The sequence below is a fragment of the Bactrocera latifrons genome, unplaced genomic scaffold (genome assembly GCF_001853355.1).
Source record: "Bactrocera latifrons isolate USDA-ARS-PBARC rearing strain unplaced genomic scaffold, ASM185335v1 scaffold_27, whole genome shotgun sequence".
Taxonomy (NCBI): Eukaryota; Metazoa; Arthropoda; class Insecta; order Diptera; family Tephritidae; genus Bactrocera; species Bactrocera latifrons.
The window spans coordinates 1,720,778-1,736,172 of record NW_017536296.1 but is presented as its reverse complement, the minus strand read 5'-3'; the positions used below and the strand labels follow the sequence as shown (position 1 = coordinate 1,736,172).

Genomic DNA, 15,395 nt, shown 5'->3' with positions numbered 1-15,395 from the left:
ATGTGGCATTTGCWGCTTTTTGCGCAAAAGGTAGTCCGTAGAACGGATTCTTTTTTATTAATTTCTTTAAATAATAGAATAACTCTTGTTTTGCTTCTTGTTGGTTTATTATAGAGGAAAAGAATTTTCACTACTCCATAACCCTTGTAGAAGACAGCCAGCGGCAATTAAGGGTATCCGCAGGACCAATACTATGCCTGCGTGCAACAAGGAACAATAACGGTAAATGGGACTAATGAGGGTGGTCCAATAATTACATAGCCTCAAAAACAGATGAGCGCGAGAGAAAACTACTTTCATTTATTACATTTTCGTAGACGGCGTTTTGTTTTGAGAATAGACACGCTCGTGAGCTTTAGAAGATTCGATTCATTTCTTCTCATCGGTTAGGAAATCTCATAGGAAAATCAAAGAGCTTTGTATATGGTYACATCAGCTTTGATGAAGACAGTCAAAATTGGTTAAATGAGTTTTAACATGATCGAACGTCGATTTTTAGAACGGTAGATAGCAAAATTGAGAATGAACTATTAATCACGAGAAAGCTGTCAGTGCGATGTATGCTATGTTTGCGTTCTCCATACAACAAAAGTAACCACAATACCACAATACAATATTTTAAGCTGTTTGATAATTTTTTAAGTACAATTCGAAGGAGATTCGGTGTCGGTTGGTGACCGAAGACTAAACGCAGGTACACTGATGCACACTAGAAATTAAGTAGCAATCAGTGTACCTTAGATGTGAACCTTCTCCGAAGAWGACGATCGCAATTGGGAAGGAACAAAATGCTCTTCATATCGGCAACGCACGCAATACATTGAACGAATTATGCTTGGACCTACTTCACCGTATTCCACCGCATTCTACAGGTTGCTCGAGGTATGCGACTCTTAGATCGAAAAAGTTACCAGCCGAAATGAAATTTGAGTAAAATAAGCAACTGAGGTCTACAAAAAWAACTTTCAGGTAGTTTAAAAGAGCTTACTTTGCTCCTACATGCGAGACCAAGCTTGTTCTGATATCTGCGCCTTGTTATTGATCGAAAAACAGAGAAACTTACAATTATCAAGTAACATCGAAATACCAATGAAATTTAAAAAAGAGAAGATTGCTATTGCTCTGCGAAATATGTCCTCCAGAAACTGTAAACTGGATCTATAAAAGAGGATGGATGAAATTGAAAATTGTTAATCCAGTTGAAATTTTCATTATACAAACGACCGCAGATTTCGACGAAATTTCAATATTTCACATCTATTAGAATAGACGCACATAWGTCTTCTCTTAGCTTTCCATCTTTAAAAAATATATTTGAACCACCTTTTGCAGCCATCCACTCCGTGTAGCATACATATATTTTCACTTGTGTCCGTTGTCAGAATTATACATCATGTCACATTTCAACTGACAAACACTTTTACTTATATTTTGGTCTTAGTTTAATAGCRTTACCTTATTTTCCAATCCATATTCTTACTTTATCATCCATCCACTTTACGAGGATTACAAGATTGTCGCGTGCGTGTCCGCCGCCATCAACTATGGCTGCCATCATTTGGTCCTTTGTAATCTACTCTCCACGTCGACTGAAAGCATCTTTTTCATTGCTGTCAATACAAATTTTTCTCGCATTACTGATTGCTTTTCAGTGCTTGCGGCAATAAGTATTGGCAACTTTGCCTATTGTTGAACAATTTAGGGACATTTATTTTTCGAAAAATTACAACTGCCCTTAGACTTGATAATCGATATTTTTTTGTTGAAAACAGTTCGCATATTTATGTCGCATAGTATATATAGGATTGTGTTAAATATTAGATAATCCATCAAATTGGATTGCCAAATACGCAGTAAATCGGTGATTTTGACAKTTCCTTTATTTTTGTCTCCCTTCGGCAAATTCCTTTGTCTTTCTGGTAAGCCCAGCGTTTTCTATATGTGTAAACAAAGTGCTAAATAGTTGAAATTTAGGATTACTCAATTTACCTACCTCCTAATGGGAACCAATGCGAATTTCATACATAAGCCAACAAYAACAATTTCAGCAACCTTCAACTGCAGATATTGAAAAATTGTACGGAAATTTACGACAGAATGTCGGATGTGTGGTAAAAAAAATAAAAATATTTAATATAAATTTCGAATTCTGTAGATGAAAACTGACATACGTATGTACGGGCATACATTTTTGATTTTGGTGTGAATGAAGTTAGTTTGTTATAACCACAGGTAACAATTTTACCCACAAGGAAATCATAGTTTTGTAGCATAAGGGTAATTTCTGAAGTTGTTATTTAATAAGCGCCCCTAATATTGACTAGTATTTATACAAAAAATTTCAAAGTGGCTAATATGGATCTGTTAGCCTTTGCAACATTCTATTTGTTATTTTTTTTTTTTTTTTTTTTTTTTTTTTTTTTTTTTTTTTTTTTTTTTTGTCTAAGAGGACACTTCGAGCATTTATAAAGTAAAAGCTTCAATAATGGCAATGGCCAACTTTATTTTCATATAATTGATTAGTCTTTCATAAGTGGACCACTTCTTCAGCTTGGAAAGCCAGTCTCAGTCAGTCTGTAAAAACCATTGGGATTGAACCACTTGTCCAGCTTGGAAAGAAAGTCTCAATGGTTTTCCCAGGCTAAAGAAGTATAAGGAGGTTTTAGAAAGTAATTCGAACCAACTCTTTGTTTTTAGAAATATGAACTTTGAATTATTTGCTCAAACTCATGAAATCTTCGAAATACAACCAACATATTTCCATTTTTGTAACAAAAAGATTTTCACAATGTCTCTCACAATAGATTAGCGTCCATTCTTTATTATATAATATATGTAAATAGCTTTAAGAGCAGTCTTGGTTGCCTTAAGTCACATAGCACACGACGAAACAAAAGAAAATAAATCCAAACTCCATAATATTTTTATACTCTCGCAACAAAGTTGCTAAAGAGAGTATTATAATTTTGTTCACATAACGGTTGTTTGTAAGTCCTAAAACTAAAAGAGTCAGAAATAGGCTTATACATATATACCAAAGTGATCAGGGTGACGAGTAGAGTTGAAATCCGGATGTCTGTCTATCCGTCCATCCGTGAAAGCTGTAACTTGATTAAAAATTGAGATATCATGGTGAAACTTGGTACACGTATACCTTGGCTCCATAAGAAGGTTAAGTTCGGGCAAAATCGGCCCACTCCACGCCCACAAAATGGCGGAAACCGAAAACCTATAAAGTGTCATAAATTAGCCATAAATAAAGATATTAAAATGAAATTTGGTACAAAGGATCGCATTAGGGAGAGGCATATTTGGACGTAATTTTTTTGKAAAAGTGGGCGTGGCCCCGCCCCCTACTAAGTTTTTTGTACATATCTCGGAAACTRCTATAGCTATGTCAACCAATCTCTAMAGAGTTGTTTCGTTGAGGCATTTCCATATACAGWTAAAAAATGGAAGAAATCGGATAATAACCACGCCCACCTTCTGTACATAGGTTATGTAGAAAATCACTAAAAGTGCGTTAACCGACTAACAAAAAACGTCAGAAATACTAAATTTTACGGAAGAAATGTCAGAAGGAAGCTGCATCCAGGGTTTTTTTWAAAATTGAAAATGGGTGTKGCGTCGCCCACTTATGGACCAAAAACCATAAGAAGTACTCCACCGATTTCAATGAAATTCGGTATAYGATATTTTCTTAACGCCCTGATGACATCACCATTCACCAAATATGGGTGAAATCGGTTCACAACCACGCCTGAAATCTCGATTATCACTTTATCATGCGAGAATATAAAATGTTCGGTGACACCCGAACTTAGCCCTTCCTTACTTGTTTTCATAATTTTCGATCGTAGAATGTGTGTGATAAAAGCTTCTCAAAACCTTTCCGGATAATTAACAAAAATGTCTTAAGTTTTGGCTTTTTGCAGCACATGTTTTCTTCAGTTTAAGTTCTACTCTCAAATATTTWAAAAATCTATAAATTTATTATTTTTCAAATGCTTTTCAGAAGGCTTTCACAATATTATTCAAAATACAATTTAGTTTTAATTTAACTTTTACGACAACTGTGGCAACTCTATTCGAGAAATAGAATCTCGATATTATTGATTTTTTAAATAGCTTTTCAAAAAACTTCCTCAAAAAAATTTAAAACATAGTATAGATTTAATATGAATTTAACGACAACTGACAACTCTATTCGAGAAATTTAACTTCGGTATGAAATATTTTTCAAAAGCTTTTGGGAAGGCTTTCACAATTTTATTTAAATTACACTTTACACATATCTCCGGAGGAGCTGTACCCAAGCCATTAATCTCTCTCCTTCGCTGGATATAATAGAAGTACACAATCGGAAAATTTGAAACTATATTTGTAAGTTCTAAAAACTAAAGCATAATCATGAATATTGTTACTTTACTATAAAAAKTTTGAGTTGACCAGAGCACTGAGATACTAAGATCTTATTATAGGTGTAAAATTATGATTACAAAATTTTTTATAATCGACTTTTGAAGAAAATCTGATGGAAATTTGTTAAAACTATTTTTATGTTATCATTGCTTCAGCTCGAACATTGTTTTGTTGAAGTCAAAACTATTCCAAAAATAATATAKTCCAAAAATAATAAAAATTAAAAAACATCACAAAGACTGATCAAATATTACATAGAGGTAATGTTTCCCCCTTAATTATCCAATAAGCTTTGGCTCATATTCTGAACATTCAAAAGTATTTAAAATTCATGTCCTTAATTCYACATACACTTACCCATACACATACACACAAATTTTCCAGTTATGGCTAGTACTCTTAAGATTTAATGCAATAATGCACCAAAGGAACATAGAATTGCAATAAAGAAAAAWTTTGTACGCAGGTCGACAACAAAGTCGACAACAAGATTACTGCACTGACATATGTCACGTATACGCCACGTGGACTTGGAAGTGAATGAGTTGCACATGTGACTACTTACCATATATGCGCACATAAGCAAGGGATGTAGCTTAAAGCAACGAAATGAACTTGTTTTTAAAAACCTCAAAGTAAAAACAGCAGACAGAGAAAATATATTAGCAACTACCCCACATACATATTGCCATACATACAAATACACAAGCCGACAGCCAACAGGCGCCAAGTAACTCACCGCAACTCGAGTTGGAACGTGCAATTGTATTGCAATGGAAAAAACGTCAGCACAAGCAAATAAGCAATGATTGCAAAGAAAATCATTGCTAAACAAAAAATATGCAGTCCCACATACTTGTATGGGTGTGCTTGTGTACGTAAGCCAATTTTAAGCTCACGGTGCAGTGCTAGCCACGAGAAAATATAAAAAATAAATAAATAAATACTTTACCACAAAGAAGTGCATAAAAATAAGTTGAAATTGAAAATCGCATTTCCTTTTAGCATATYCTGAGCACAGCGTTGTGTTGGTGATAGCAAAAAATTATGCTGCATGGAAATATTTTGTGCGCAAAATTTTCTCCAAGCACTCATACTATGCAGATAAAAATCGTATTTTATGCTGTGGCTATGCAGCAATGCAACCAATGTTGTTGATTCAAGGCGAACGGAAATGTTGATGCTACGAAATTGCTGTGTCCAAGGCTACAGTGTCTCATTTGGCTGGCTGGCTAGAGAGTTACAAATGTGTATAACAAATTGCTATATAGTGATATGACTGCATATTTTAGAAACAACATTTAGCCTGAGAGTAAGGAATTTTATTACTTTTTCTTTACCTCCGTAATAAATTCCCTAGATTTGCGCTTTAGTGTTTAGAAGAAATACTATTTGTCGATACTTTTAAATATATAATACTTTGGGAGGCCCAAACTTATAATAACACAAATTTCAAGAAAAATAGGATTAATTGAAGCCCCTGGGAATAAATCAATAATAAGGAGTAAATATTCATTTTATTTCTTGTTCATAGTTATCTCGAGCTTACTCGGACTAAGTAAGTTAATCTGATTAAGTAAGTTAATCTGCTATATTCTACCATCATAAATATATAGCTGGAGTCCGACGACTTTAGATTATCGCCAATGAAAGCAAAGTTTCTTATTAAAACTGAAACAGTAAAGAGGTGACGCCTTATTAAAGCTTACGATTTTTCTGGCAAAGGTTGAATATAGTTAACATAAAACACCCTCCATTGTTATAAGACTCAGCAAATTGTGTTAATTTTTACCTCACTTCATTTATAACCTCATTGAATTTCACAAAAAGCTTCAGCAATATGTGACTTATGACAATTAATATAAAAAGAAACTGAAACAGTTACATTCGAAAATCATTTTACTACCTTTAGAATCATAATGAAAGATCTCGATATCTTATACTTCACTCGGTTCGTTCACTCGGTTCCAAAGATCTGATACGGTTGCAAAAAACTCTTCTAAATAGGTAGGTAGGTAGGAGTGCAGCCACCTGGGGATTAATTAGCGCTAGATGTGCCATTTCTATACACTATTTTAAGACCTTTATAATCTTKATATCTCTTTCTATGCATCGTTACGCTCACCCCATTATGTAGTCTGAATGAAACTTTTATATTAGTTATGCCTTTTGTAGACTTAGACTTATGACTTATATCAGTTACGCTTTTCATAGGCAGCTATTCAAAGTTTGGTTAATGAAATATTTAATTAGAAATTTTTATTGTTACAAACATACACTATTAGCAAAGAAACTCTTAAATTTATATAAAAATTAAGAATTAAAAAACAGAACAATAAAAATGTTTAAAATTGTAATAAAAATTGTGTCTAATTTATTGCATTACAAAAAATATGAGAGGATGTCTTGAAATGAAAATAATCTCCAACATAAGTTAATTCAACAATTTGTGATATTTCAGTTATTTTTCACTGTTTTTAAGCGTTAATGCCTCACTGTGTGAGCTTCTATACACATTTATATCTATTTAATCCATTTTTTCTCAAGGTTCTGCAATAATATACCAACAGTATTATGATAAAATAAATAGGGCAGCAATCGATGCAATTAAATATATAAATGCTTGAAACTTTGCTCAATAATAAAGTAGAAAATGTAAAGCAATAATCATAACAAGGGTCTGCAGAGCTTATTGAAACAACAAAGCTCTCCAAAAAGAATCATTTGGCGGTTGTAGATTTGCTTCGCTAAGCATATATTCGTTTCTTTCTACACTTTATTTTAGCCAATTGTTTGCACCAAATTAAGTCAAGYCGCCATTTCAATCAATTCTAAATGCAATTTCCGTTTTTATCACCACAACGCTTCGGACCTTCCGGCACTTTTTTAAGAAGCGAAAAAATGAAAAAAGTTGTCGTAAGAGGCCGAGATGGTTTTCGGTGTAAAGCAAATTAGATGTGGGTAAATTAATAGCTGAGCGCTGGCAATAATTTCTATTGTTCCTCGGCCCGCCATTTAATGTGCCGTTGCTAATTTGTTAGTTGAATGCGCTGATTTCTTACCTACTTTATTTTGTTCTTTATTTYTGACGTTCTTTTTGTTCTTTATTTTCTTTCTTGCAAACTGATCCTTCACAAATTCTAACAAATTTTCGTTTTACTTTTACACGCCGCTTTCATTTACAGTTAAATGTCGCCGGTTTGTCGAAGGCACTCGTGGCCTACAAAGTCTATCAGACGATGTTTCGTGTCGTGAAGGAATCGGAAACGGTGGATAGTCGTCAGCATTGCTTTCTGTTGCAGAGTTCCGGCCATGAGCCACGTTATCTGAGCGTCGAGACACGGCAGGAGCTGCTGCGCATCGAAAATAGCTGGAATGCGRCCATAGTGACGAGCGTAATTAAATTGGGCGTAAGTATTTTCWACAATTTTGTATATACATATGTATGTTATATGTATAAGCATATGTGCGTGTGCGTAAATTTGCGTAAGCACGATTTAGTTTTAATACAGCCACTTAAATGCCATTTGTACACAACCGCTCAAACAAATGAGACAATTTTACATTTTACGGTTATTACGGTTATTCCATCACATGCCACATTTCYCCGCAAGTTGCAAGCAACCAACCAAATTCCACACACAATTCTCGGCACACAATTGCGGTTGTGTGAGCACTTGAATGCCTCGAACACACACGYCGGTCGCCAAACGACGAGCATGTCTATTTGTTTGTATGTATATTTGTGGCATGAATGCTGTTGCGTTGTCTTTGTATGTATTCTCCTGGCCATTAGTACAATTACCGGGCGTCAGTCATTTGAACAACCGCTCTTGGCAGAAACGCATCATTGTCGTTGTGGCATTTTGCATGTTGTCCCGCAATTAGTAGCAACTTAACCTTGTCTACGAAGTTTTGTTTATAATCTGGTTATTTTGCGTACTCTACATTATTTTCTTCACAACTTTTACACAACGTACTTTAGCCTTGCCACGCACGAACGTTATGTAASGTTCTTTAGATGTGTGTTTGTGAATTATGAGACGTGATTTATTCACGCTTTTCGTTGAATTAAGGGCAGGGCTCCGTAATATTGCATAACTACCAGTAAATGAGTGTTGTTTTGCCGTAAAGAGCAATTTTCATTGAAATCGATAATCGAATTGATGGCCAATAAAGTCTTTAAAGTCTGAGTATTTTTTTCAGGGGAATGCAGAATACTTCAATATACTTTCTTTCCAATAGTAGAAGATATGACATATTTTATGTTGCTCTGTAGACATTACAAACTTTAATATTTAAAGGTTTAGGGTGATACAGGTTCTTCAAAAATTAGAACAAAACCTTTGACTTTGAGAATCAGCCAGCAAACTGCTGTAGAAGCACAACATTGATGAAGGAGTGAGGAAAGYCAGCAAAGCTTTATATGTTTGKAGACAGATTCTCAGCAYARCATGGGGACTCTCTGCTCTACGGTGCAGTAGTTTGATGAAAAACGTACGAAAATCTATCTCTCSAAAGCCAATACAAAGGGTTCAGAGATGTTCTGTGATGTGTATAAAAGGAGCTTTAAAACAACACTCCAACGGCGGCTTTGGAACTCGTACTGAACCTATAGACCTCTTCGCTGAAAACTGCGCAGCAAAATMGGCAGGGCGACTACTGACTGCAGGAGAATTTACATATATTATAGAACCTTCGGGCATAGCTATAAGGGCGGTTGGGCAAACACCAACTATATCATCCCACTTTTCAGCTGGGAAATAAGGTTCAAAGTAAACATAAAAAAAGATGGCTGGCGTAAAAGTATGTTAGCTACGCGTAACACTCTAAACATTTATGTCCAGACAGTATTTACATTTATTTACAGTCCAGAGTTAGACTTAGAGTTAGTAAGAAAACCTTTTAAGTCGCCGAACCACTGCAGTATATTCCAAGCTGAGGTCTTGGCTATTGCGAAGCCGCAGAGATGGCCTCTAATGCATTTTTAATCAATTCCAAACACACAGCAAAGCAGCAATCAAGGCAGTAACATCGTATCGCATATCGGGCAGAAGTGTCTTAGGAAGCAGTGCAGCGGTGGAAACTGTGGCCAGAAGCAAGCAACTTAACTTCTACTGAGTACCTAGCCACAAAGGCATTGAGGGCAATGAAATAGTGGACGAGATTGCCAACTATGTTGTACGGCTAATACCCGAAAACGTGATCAACATTGGGAAACCTCTATACGTTGATCTCGACAGAAGCAGGGTAAAAAAAATCACAACCCGATGGAAAGAACTACTTAGGTGCAAGACTGTAAAATGGTGTAGGCGTGGCTTATTAGCCTATCAGATTTACCTAACCTGCATTAAGCCATTCCCTAACGCTCTAGACTGATCAGAAGCATATAAATCAAACTATCAACAAACAAAAACCGTCAAAATTATCATAATGGATTTCTCATATCTTATTTTTTAGGAATTTCGAAAATGCAGGTGTGACCGCAAGATCAAACATAACTTGTACTGGCCTATTTAAACAGCSCGCGCAAACTGCATTGACAAACATTTTTCCCCAAATTTGTGACATCGCAATGGAATCTCGGCTACGGAATCGTTAAAAATATTTGCAGAAGTATCGTGGGAAATCTACTTTCTCATAAACAGAAGTATTTGAGTGGCACAACGCATTCAGTAAAGGTCGTGAAATTTTCGACAATTTTCCCCTTACGAGCAATGCTTGAAAAATGCCGTGCTGGCAAACAGAAAGATAGCAGGGATACCTAAATATCTTCCGGATCGACTCAACACGTTTTGGAGCAATGCTAGCATTATTATAATTGATTATTTAATCATACATTAAACGAGAGTGATCCAACTTATCCGCCAGATTTGGCTGCCCCTTATTTTTTTTCTGTTTTTGAAAAATAATAAAGGGCTTCAGCGAAGGCGCCATGAGTTCATGGACGAAATTTGGGTCTTTTCGTATTTTGTCAAAATTCGGCAAAAATTATTAATTATTTAATTATTTATTAATAAAAATAAAAAAAAGTTTAAATTTTATTAGAAATACGAAAAGACTTTTTCGATAAGTAATATATAAAAATCGACAAAAATATAAGCAAATAGTATTTCAGTTTTTTCTCAAATCTTATTGGCAGAGCGTCAAACCAACAACAACGGTAACAGCTTTAGCATGAAACAAGTAAAGACAGATCCCAGCAAGRCTGAAGACAATTTATTGATGCAATTCACTTGCATTTATGAAGGCAATTGACCGTTGACACACACATATAKCTGCAGCTCTCGAGGCTGCACTTAAGTGCAGACCACTTGCCATTCAATGGCAAGAGGATATTATTTGTTTCGGGTGACTTTCATATTTCATATTTTTAATGCAATTTTTTGGCAACACTATTTTTATGTACGTGARCTACAGAGCATAATGAAGAGGGAACAAAATTGGATTTAAGTATTAAGGTATGRTTGACAAAATATTTCTGGCATTTCTAAAGGATTATAATATTAAAAAAGCCATTACTTTAGTGTACCAAAATTTTGTGGCCGAAGGAGTTGGTTTKGTTAAAAGGCTAGCTTAAGCGTTCGTTCCTAACGCGGTCCATTGTAGTACCTACAACTCCTGTAAAATTAATTCYAWAAACCCTGATAAAAAWTTTTTGAGGCRTTAAGGTCTSTTTCRGTTCGCCGAAGGTATGACTGCCAAGATTTTTAAACCTCAGTCTTGTAATAGCTGGAAAATGGAAGATAAAGTACCTGAGAGTTTCTACCTTCTTTCAACAACTTCCGACTGTATTTTTAACCTTATATTTGTAAAATGCTTATTATTGTAAAATGTCCAGCARGAACTCTTCCAATTGCGACAAGATGAACTTTGCAGAGTATAAGTATTTGAGTAGATCACATTCTGATACAGTTACGATATATTTTCTTATATTAAATTATTTTTTATGTAATTAAATTGTTTAATCTCTCTTAATTGAATTGTGATAACTACAAAAGCTTAGATCGCCCTTTTATAAATTATAGGTACATAACTCAATATCAACTAAACTTGTTGGAGACATCTTACCATTTCATTATACAGTTTACAAATAGACAAATTTGCATAAGATCCGGAAATCACTATCAAATAACAAATATGAGGTCCTCAGTGCGTATGATTGACTTTTTACCTAAATAAAGACTTCCGGTTGACTTCATATCCTATATAACGGTCAATATATTTTTAAATTTATAGTTTTGCAGATGCCAGAATATATCAGATATATGTAGAGATAATGCTTTCAAAGTAAAAAATACAGGGTAATTTTTCATGCAGAAATATTGAAGCATAAGCCGTTAACAGAGCTTCCTCGGAACGTCTTGGGGAAAAATAATTTGCGGTGTTCACCATGACTCGGCTGGAAATTATTTGAAAATTATAATAAAATCTTCAAATCATTATCAAAGAAAAATCAGCAAAATTTTAAAAATAAAAACACTCTCCRCCAAATCTACAATATATAATAGATTTAACCGAAGTAAATATCTCTTGACTTTTCGCCACAAATCACTGTAAAAATGTACTTATACCATTATTGGCAAAGAACTGAGCACAAAAACACTTAATCGTGACATTTTACTTACCTTTACCCACAAAGCCACAGCTACCAAGGACAAAGCAGTAAAGCTGGCATGTCTAACAATCTCGTATAATATTTGGCAAAAGCATATGTGTGAACATGTCCACCTTTCCGAGCAGATATTAAGCTATATTATAAGCTTTCGTACAAACAACAATATGAGACCAAGACCAGACACTGAAATCACAAGGCCGACAATACCAAAAACTCATATGTGCTAATATATATTAAGTTGTGGTCACTAGCATGCACACCYAAAATTCATAAGCTCACAAATGTATAAATGTATATACAGACATATGTTTATGTAGAATGTCTACTTTTCCCGCATGGCGTCACCGCCCTTGAGCTTTCAGCTCTTAACTTTTGCTCAACACAACTTTTCCATAATGTCCATTGGTCACCGCAGCTCTTTCCATCCTATTGCTTGCTCACTAACTTGTTCGGCGACTTTTACATATACTTAAACAAAAAATACTTGCTCATTTATTCGAGCAATGCCGACAAGTTACTGTTACTGGTTGTTGGCATTCAAAGGACCTCGTGGTCGTCTGCTTTTTTGCTCCAAGTACAATGACCGCCGATATAATGCGGTGATTTAACAGTTACACACATATAATTATTTTCTCTCCTTTTTTTGGCGCATTTCTTGCCGCATTTTTGTTGTAGTGCCAAGGTACCAATAGTTACCAAACTTGTTTGCACTAACAACTCCACACCAGCAAAACTAAGTATTAAGAACTATTTGTGAAAATGCAAAAAATACTTGTATATGAGCGTGTACTCATATCCATCGATTTATTAGCACAAACGCGGAGGGGGTGTAGGAAAATTGTGGGAAATCGATAAGCATTTCATGCTGTGACAAGGTGCGTGTCTTTAACTAGGTATATGTGATATGCAGTGCACACAACTGCAGCCAGTATGCAAATTGGCTAAATTACAATCAAAGTAGCTGACAAAGGGGCTATCTGGATGCCAGACATTTCACACTGTGATTTTCGATTGTTTCGTAGGAAAAGAAATTAGGAGTGAGCTCATTASCTATAAATGGAATATGCAAGCTGGACAGTTTTCAGGGAAAATTTTTAAGTAAACTTTACAGTGTTTAGAAGAAGAGCAAAAAATAATCATGAACTGAAAATATTTGAAAGCTATGTACTTAGATTAATTATTTTATTGTACCTCAATTTTTTTTTTTTTCTTCATATGGGCGTAATGTGAAGTTCCATTTCAATATGTCAATTCATTCTTTGTTTACAAGCCATTTAGTGTCGCCATGTCACAATATTTTTTACAAAGGAAAAAATGGAATATCGTACAGTGTAAAATTCTTATTTTTTAAAGAAATTCACTAAAGAATCTTAGAAGTGTGCAATGATTGTTCACCTACTATTAGAACAGTAGAAAGATTGGTTGCTGAATTTAAACGTGGTCGCACAGGCCTTGAAGATGATCCACGTAAAGGACATCCAAAAAGCGCATCAACACCAGAAATCATAGAAAAAATACAGGCTATGATTTTGGAAAATCGTCGATTGACTAAGAAATATTTGCTAGAGAATGTACACATTTCACAGTGTGCCATATTTTAAGTGAAATTTTGGCTTTTAGAACACTGTATGCCCTATGAGTGTCGCATTCGCTAACAATGGAACAAAAAGATATTCTCAGCAACATTTGGAGGTTTTAAAAATTACAAAGTGGATTTTGTGCGTCGATTCATTACCATAGATGAAACTTGGATCTATCACCATGATCCTGAAATAAAACAATTGGCTAAAGAGTTTTGTGATCCTAATTGTGCGGCTTCGAAACGAGTTCGTGTCCGGAAATCGACCAAGAAGATTATGGCATGAGTTGTTTTTTTACTCGAGAGGAAATTTGTTTGCGGATTACTTGCAAACTGGTAAAACAAATTTATTCTAAATGTTATTGCAATCTTTTTGACCAGTTGAAGGAAAAACTCGCGAAAAAATAGCCTTTTTTCATCAGGACCGTGTCACAACAGCATTTTGACAATCTCTAAAATTCATTAACTAACGATCGAATTGTTGGAGCATCCACCGTATTCACCATATTTGGCCTCCAGCGACTTCCATTAGTTTCTAGAAGTCAAAAAATGTATGCGTGGCAAGCGTTTTTCACGGCTGTTGAAGCGTATTTTGCAGAACTTCCAGAATCTCACTTCAGGGATGGGATGCACAGATTGGAGGATCGTTGGAGCAAGTGTATTAATGTTCAAGGAGATTATACTGAATAATACAGTGTATTTTGAATCATAAAATTGTGTTTTCTTATAAACGACAAAACTTATTGAACAACCTGGTAGCCTAACCGGGCCCCAATTTTCCATCTGCAACCCTGAATATGGGAGGACTCTTATTAAAAGCAAGCTGAGTTGAAYGTTTTATAGAAAAAGAAACCAGCTAAGATGGTAAACATGTATGTATTCAATTTATAATTCTCAAAAATCTTTGATATACAGTAGCGCATTTAGGACGTCTATCCATCTTAAATAGGGTGTTATGGTCGATGTCATCAGAAAATTCACTTGTGGGGTTACATGGGTTTCCTCGTTTAAAAACAACAATTTTTTTTTAACAATTTTCTTCTTATATAAAAAAGTAAATATTTTATTAGAATTTTTGCCGTTACGAACATACACTTTTAACAAACAAACGACACTTTTTTTTTCAAATAGTTGTAATCGAAAAAAAATTTYATCTCAAATACCTGTGTAAAATTTCATGCAAATCGTTTGAATAGTTATAGAGAAATCTTGCCAACCGACTTCAAAAACACAGTTTCTAGAAAAAGGCGTTCAGGCGGCGCAGTTACTCTAGCTAGCCGAAAGCGAAGTTAATCTCATGAAATTTAATATTGTTTACTAAAATATTCGTATTCGGAATTGTTTATCTTAATGTAATTCTTAATATATGAAATGTAATGTAATATTTAGATCAAACTCTCTGCTGATCAAACATGGTTAATCTTAATGTAGATCAGTTGAACATGTAAATGACAAATTACAGGAAAATCACAGTTACCCTTAATTTTTAATAGCAGRGCAGCAAATAACAGACTGTAACTTYGTAATTCTTAGTGCGACATTACACGCAAGCCAATTACCTTACAGCTCTTTCTTTGAGAGGCGATTTTAATTTAATAAGTTTCAAGGCATTTTTCATAATGCAGGCATTTGAGGGTTGCTTTGAAGCAAAACGGAAGCAGTTTTACTTTTTACATCTTAATATTGAGTGGAAAATACAATTTTTTCTATCATTTAAAAAGCAACATGCAGTAAAATATTAATAGTTTTTATATATGTATATAGACATATATATAA

At 34.6% G+C, this 15,395-nt stretch overlaps 1 protein-coding gene across 3 annotated transcripts in view; it reads left to right on the top strand.

Annotated features, from left to right (window-relative positions):
* LOC108969929 (gamma-1-syntrophin) overlaps positions 1-15,395 on the top strand; it is a 78,207-nt gene that overhangs the window by 56,321 nt on the left and 6,491 nt on the right. For all 3 annotated transcript variants that reach the window (XM_018934948.1, XM_018934950.1, XM_018934949.1), the window contains exon 8: positions 7,608-7,832. In XM_018934948.1, the coding sequence (XP_018790493.1) occupies positions 7,608-7,832 (225 nt within the window). The remainder of the gene's footprint in view (positions 1-7,607; positions 7,833-15,395) is intronic.